General features: G+C 35.2%; 2 protein-coding genes across 7 annotated transcripts in view; one reads left to right on the forward strand and one right to left on the reverse strand.

The window, feature by feature from the left end:
• Positions 1-3,100: 3,100 nt before the first annotated feature.
• The window catches only part of LOC106880739 (anti-sigma-I factor RsgI8-like), a 16,816-nt gene continuing 12,848 nt past the window's right edge, over positions 3,101-7,068 (reverse strand). For all 6 annotated transcript variants that reach the window (XM_014930826.2, XM_014930829.2, XM_014930824.2 and 3 more), the window contains one exon: positions 3,101-4,806. In XM_014930826.2, coding sequence (XP_014786312.1) covers positions 4,163-4,806 — 644 coding nt within the window. In that variant the 3' untranslated portion in view covers positions 3,101-4,162. The remainder of the gene's footprint in view (positions 4,807-7,068) is intronic.
• Positions 6,785-7,068, forward strand: part of LOC106880740 (uncharacterized) — a 19,464-nt gene continuing 19,180 nt past the window's right edge. The window contains exon 1 of the mRNA XM_014930830.2: positions 6,785-7,060. Coding sequence (XP_014786316.1) covers positions 6,999-7,060 — 62 coding nt within the window. The 5' untranslated portion in view covers positions 6,785-6,998. The remainder of the gene's footprint in view (positions 7,061-7,068) is intronic.

A 7,068-nucleotide genomic window follows, 5' to 3' on the forward strand; every position in this document is an offset into this window, starting at 1 on the left:
GTTGTGTGTAACTGCAGATGCTGACATTCCATCACTTGTTACTAAAATGGTAATGTGCTGATATTACAAACAGCTGATGTGTACCTGTTCAAAAACCAGTGGAATAAGATTACTGACTTGAAAAACTAGGATTGGTGATAGGAAAGGCATGCTGCATCAAATTTCTATCCAAGTCGAAGTAGCATGGATAAAAATTTTAATATCTTTGGAACTAGTGTAAATAATTTACTGTAACGAGGAACTTCTATTTCTACATGATTGGTGCACCACTCTACTTTATGGATATTGGCAAACAATATATCTGTTCAGCTCGTGGCAGCATACCAACAAAACTAATCTATTTGTCGTAATCCTACCTTCTGATCTAAAGATGTTTGACTCTTATCAAGTTAAAACAAATCTGCATAAATAGGATATCTTGACTGCATTATATAGTTTTGTTTTGAATCGATGATTGTACTAATTTTTAGGATAACTTAAGACTTGGACTTGGCACTTTCAACCTAAGAAGTCACCTGTATTCTTTGCTCAAGTAGCACAAAGCTACAATCCTATAGAATTCCATCATCCCAGTTGTGTGTGGGGGGGGGGGGGGGGGGGTGCAATGTACCTGGTAACCCTGTCATGAAATTTTTACAGCCAGTTTCAATTTAGATCACAAAATTTGTAGTGTAAAACCAGGGGTGTTCTTAGGTTGGTATCCAAAGAGTTAAGATTGCAATAGGCTGACTGGTTCTGCAAACTTGGATATTTTGACATTATAAATGTTTTAGTGCTGGCTGGCAAATGAACTTCAGAGTTGTGCTGTTCTCTCAAAACCAATATCTACTTCAAGGACAAGTAGAAAAGCTACAGTTTTGTAGACATTTTTTAAGATTACTGTCCTTTGCAAAATTTCTCTAGAGTAAAATCTGCTAAAGAGCAAGATGAATGAACAAAACTTAATTTTACATGCATTTGATAGGGGAGATAGACTGAGTATTAAGGGCTCATGGGCATAATTATTTACTGGGTCCCTTTGAATGTGTGTTCTAGTAGAGTTAACATTTAAAGTGCAGGCCCCTCAGGCGCTGCCCATTTGACCAACAGCTCAGTCTGCCCCAGCCTTAACCCATTTTACTTGGTATATAACTGGCCGAGATAGACATGGGCACAGAACAAAAAGCTCTGATTATAGGAGAAACATGAAAAATGGAAATCACATGCTGCTAAATATGGGATTTTCCATTATAAATGAGGAAAATCAGAAGCAGTATGAGCAATGCAAGTATGGTTACTTGACCTAAACATAATAGTTAAATCTTCTTATCCTATTTGTTTAGATAAAGACACCTGATATAACATCCTTGATACATTGAGGTGGTTGGTTATAATTGAAATGCTTTTGATTATATGTCTACACAATCATGACTAAACAAAAATATCAAGAGCTGTACAAACTATACTTCATGGTAAATGAAAAATTGTCCATTACAGTGCTGGAAGATAAGATAAACCAGAAATTTTCAAACTACACTAAAATTTGTTACTAAAGAAGCAATTGTTTTGTTAGCAATAACTTTTTTTTTCTTTTTTAATAAGTTAAGATGAGCTGGGCCTGTGTCTGTGGTTTTTATAGATCATCATCATTGTTTAATGTCCACTTTCCATGCTGGCATGGGTGGGACAGTTTGACAGGAGCTGGCAAGGCAGGATTTTTACAGCCGGATGCCCTTCTTAACACCAAGTGTTTTTTACATGGCACAAGCACAGGTGAGGTCGTGGTTGATAAATTAGCTTGAACATTTCTTAGAAAAATTAAAGAATTTCAAGAGTTATCAAAGGAAACAGCAGAAGCAAAAGTATGTAGTTGATTTATCAGAACAAACATTATAGTGGCAACCAAATATTCTGCTTTTGTTCTCTTTATTACATTCATTGTACCTTTTCTTTTTTTTCTTGAGCCCCTGGACTGATAATGCCTTAACCCAGGGGCAAACTGAGAGTATTAAGGACTCACGGGCATAATTATTTACTGGGCCCCTTTGAATGTGTGTTTTAGTAGAGTTAACATTTAGAATGCAGGCCCCTCAGGCAGTGCCCATTTGACCAACAGCTCAGTCTGCCCCAGCCGTAACCCATTTTACTTGGTATATAAATGGCTGAGATTACAACCCTGAGCTGAACACTATTAAGTTGCAGATTCAAGGCCAGTAATTTTTGAGGAGAGAGGACAAGTTGATTATATTGATGCCAGGACTTGACTGGTATTTTATTTTAATTGACCCCAAAGGGATGAAAAGCAAAGTTGACCTTGGCAGGATTTAAACTCAGAATATAAAGATCTGGAAGAAATACTGCTAAGAATTTTCTTTGATGTTCTAAATCTCCTTCTGCCTGCTTGCTGCTGCCCAACCATGTACATTTTTCTAGAATTACACTTTGTTGAAAAGTTGGCTGATAAAAAAAATTTCTTCCTGTTCTAACAAAATATTCCTTTGAGTATTCTTGTTCTAACAAAAAATTATTCCTTTGAGTATTAGAGTCAAACCTCAGTAATCTGAACATCAATTATCTGAAATTTAGATTATCTGAACATGTCAAGATGGAGTTTATCAAGGTAGATTTTCTACAGCTGGATGCTCTTCTTGCTGCCAATACTCACCTGTTTCAAAGGAAGGCAATAATTCCCTATGGCCAGACATGTTTTTACAGAATATTGAAAATGAATGACACTACTTGTATGGCAGTAAAACTCATTTACAACTGTCATCATGTGATGTCAGGACAAGAAAACACATTCATACATACATTATCACATGTCTCTATATAGAAGGTGGCCCAAATGTAGGTTTATAGTTATCACATAGGCACTTTAAATTTCTTTTAAAACATTTTATCACATTTAAATTTCCATCTTACAATTAACTAAATTCGCATAAAATAATGGTTTCATATTTTTTCATAATCAAGATCTAAACTTAATATATGAATGCGAAAGAGATAGTTGAATAACTGTAAACCTACTTTTGGGCCTGTATACACAAGATCCTGTGAATATTGTGTGTAAGCCAAATTAGCATAGTACCAGTCCAACCATTTCAGCTTTTGATTACAATGATTAAAAAAGAATATGCTTTACTGAAGAACACATGAAAACATTACGACAATGGTGCTATAATTACATCTGTTGTTTACAGTTATCAAAATATCACATGTTGATTGGTTTGATTTTAGTTGATCACATTAACCCTTTTTGTTACCAAATTCCTGTTCTACTACACTACCTGTGTTTTAATTAACCTTATTAATAAAGAAGTTATTTAGCAAAATAAATTATTAAACTGGAGTTTGAAAAATGAATTAACATGAAATGGTTATGGAATTTTAGACCACTTTACAATAGGGAGTTTGTGTCAGAGATCTAGGGATTATCTTAGGCAGTTTGGTATCAAAAGGGTTTAAGCTGTTGAATTAATTTAACAAATAATTCTAAAGGATTTAAAAGCGTAGCAAAATCAGCGATGACTTCATTTACTCTACAAATGCTCCAAGTATGTAACAAGTAATTGCATTTGTTGTTGTTACTATATCCATGAAAATAAACACCACTGACAATCAAATAGAAAAGTGAGATTTTGCAGTGTTTGGCTCATGATGCAATAGTTTGAAAGATTGCAGAAGAATGAATTTTAGTAACTGAATGACAAAAACTGTGCCAACATTTTTTTTTTATTAAGTAACTATGTTCAGTATGGTTTCTTTTGTTTTATAATCAGATCAGTTACTCAAACAAAACACTCTCAGTTCATTTTGGTCAGATAATCAAGAACTATATATATTTGAGGAAAGTACTTCCAAAATTTGGCTTCAAATTTTGGCATAAGGCTAGTAATTTTAGTGGAAAGAGTAAGTCCAATTACATTGACACCAGTACTTATTCTAAAAGGATGAGAAGTATAGTCAACTTCAGCAGAATTTGAACTCAGAATACAAAGAGCTGGACGAAATGTTGCTAAGTATTTTGTTTGATGTGCTGATGATTCTGCCAGCTTGCCACCTTTTAGTACTCTTAAAAATTGGCATAATATTATAAGTTGATGATAACTGGATAAAATAATGGAAAACTGTTCAATCAGCTTTGATATTTTCAATTTAATTATTTGGTTTAGCCTTATTCAGTTCAACCTTTATTTGGTTCAACAACGTTATTTGGTTCAGCCTTATTCAGTTCAGCCTTATTCAGTTCAGCCTTATTTGGTTCAGCCTTATTTGGTTCAACTTTATTCAGTTCAACCTTATTTGGTTCAGCCTTACCCAGTTCAGGCTTATTTGGTTCAACCTTATTCAGTTCAGCCTTGTTCAGTTCAACCTTACTAGGTTCAGCCTTACTCAGTTCAGCCTTACTCGGTTCAGCCTTATTTGGTTCAACTTTATTCAGTTCAACCTTATTTGGTTCAGCCTTATTTGGTTCAACTTTATTCAGTTCAACCTTACGCAGTTCAGTGTTATGTGGTTCAGCCTTACTCGGTTCAACCTTATTCAGTTCAGCCTTATTTGGTTCAGCCTTATTTGGTTCAACTTTATTCAGTTCAACCTTATTTGGTTCAGCCTTATGCAGTTCAGCGTTATGTGGTTCAGCCTTACTTGGTTCAACCTTATTTGGTTCAGCCTTACTCGGTTCAACCTTATTCGTTTCAGCCTTATTTGGTTCAGCCTTGTTCAGTCCAGCTGTATTCAGTTCAACCTTATTTGGTTCAGCCTTATTTAGTTCAACCTCATTTGGTTCAGTTTTATTCATACCTGGATTCAGTAATTCCCTCAGATCTGGAAAAAAACAAAAAAGTTAATTAGTTACATAAATATCTATTGGTTGTCAGATAAATTCGTTTCTTTTGCTTTCTTTGTACTTGGCACTCCATTACACTGTGTAACATTTTTTCTTTTTATTTTCTCTTTAGTTTCTCTTTGCTTCTATCTAGAAATCAAAGGAAATGATCACTATTCCCTTCAAACTTTGCTTTTGTGACCTGAACATCAATTACACTTCAGACAGCTGAAATAGCAAATATTCTGCTCAATACCACAGATTTGCTTGTCAGTGGTTTGACCGTAACCACTTGAGCATGTCCCTTAGTGGCTGACACTATGTGCATTTCTGATCATGAGTAGAAGTGGGGAAGTATCATAGCTATGTGTTGAGAAGGATTCTTTGAGGTTTGAATAAATGTACAAAAGCAAAGTTTGAAGGAAATATTAACCATTTTTCATACTTTCTAGGGGTAAGCAAACAAGAAATAACAGTTGCTACCCAAGGACAAAAATCACGTTACACAGTGTTGTTATATTTGAAAAGAGGTAAAGTTTTTTCAAATTTCAAAATTGGTAAAAATAAAACTTGTAGGAGGAAGATTAGATCTACAAAAAGAAAAAGAAGAAAAAAAAGAAACCTATAAAACACTATGATAAAAATATTTTCATGTTAATTTAAATAATATAGTGAAAAATTTAAACAAATGGGAAAAAAATGAACACGTTTACTGGATAACACAATAAACTATTTTAAGATATTCAGTGGTAAACAAAACTCTGATGGTATTTTGGCTTAAACATTATCAAGTCATATTTAATTGCATTTTAACCATATTTAGGATCATCCTTGTTAGAAAGTAAACTTGTAACAAGTAGTCATGCTGAATATGTAGTTTTCTCTCCTCGCATTCCGCATTCCCTTTTCAGCACTTCCCGTTGAATTCTCTTTGTATTTTCTCACAAGAAGGAAGTGAGTCACTTAAAGGGCTCCAATAAATACATGAGTTTATTCCAGCATGGAACATGATTCAAACACCCAAGTGGAAGTTTACAAGGATTACAAGAAATGTAATAACAGAAGATGTATCTCCAAACATGTTCATATCATTCTCCTAGTAATTAGCAATAGGCTTTTCTTCAGGTAAAACAAAAAGGGGAACTCAAGGAAATAACCCTTAAAGATAATCATCCATTTGAGATGGGCTAATTGTTCTAATGGAGAACGTGTTGAAGGCACATGTGTGGCATAAATGCTGAGAGGGTCCCATACAGGTTTGTCCTTGCTGAAAGTCAATCGCCTACTGGATCCTTTTTGGCATGCAGCCAAAGCTAACAGTTGAAAGGATGCCACCTATTGAGGTAGCCTAAAAACACTCAACTGCCAAGGGAGATTACTTCAACCATGTTGTTTACAGATTGATGTAACAACTATCACCAAACCATCTGTGCTACAAACTAAATAAATGGCTAATTAGAGTTGATATTGAGTCATAACTAACAATTCATCATCATCATTTAATGTCCACGTTCCCACGATTGCATGAATTAGACTGAATTTATTGAGGCAGATTTTCTATAGCCAGAAGCCCTTCCCATCACCCGTTTCCAAGAAAAGTAAATTTTTCTCATAACTAGACATGTTTTTCACAGAAGGCTAGAAACAAACAACCTTGCTTCTATGACAATGATGTTCATTTACAACCAAAATGTGATGTCAAGACAAGGGTACACACAAACGCACATGTATGCACACACACATGCATGCATATGTACACAATGGGCTTTCTGTTTAACAAATCCACTCACAGGGCTTTGGTTGACCCAGGGATATAGTGGAAGACATTTGCCAAAGGTGCAACTCAGTGAGTCTGACCCCAGGACCACATGGTTGGGAAGCAACCATGTGGTTATAAACACCTGTGTCTATAGCGGATTCCTATAAGGTTGTTATCCACCCCTGATTGGAACTCTCCCGTATGACATGTACGCATGCTCAGTGACTTGCTTTAACTACCGCAGACGCAAATACTGTTGTATATGCAGCCACTATAGAGGGAAGAATGTAGACGGCAAAGTTATTTCACTATATAAATATCCTGAAAACGTAGCTATTTGTCGTATTTGGCTTCAGAGATCGAGACTTGTAAGGAAAGACTTTGTTTACACTGCAAATAGCCAAATGTGTTCCCAGCATTCCGTCAATTTTAATGGACCATCGAAAGATCACCCCTTGCCATCCGTTTTGCCAAACAAAGTATTTAAAATATCAGTAAGTGC

This window comes from Octopus bimaculoides, chromosome 6 (assembly GCF_001194135.2).
Source record: "Octopus bimaculoides isolate UCB-OBI-ISO-001 chromosome 6, ASM119413v2, whole genome shotgun sequence".
NCBI classification, from domain to species: domain Eukaryota; kingdom Metazoa; phylum Mollusca; class Cephalopoda; order Octopoda; family Octopodidae; genus Octopus; species Octopus bimaculoides.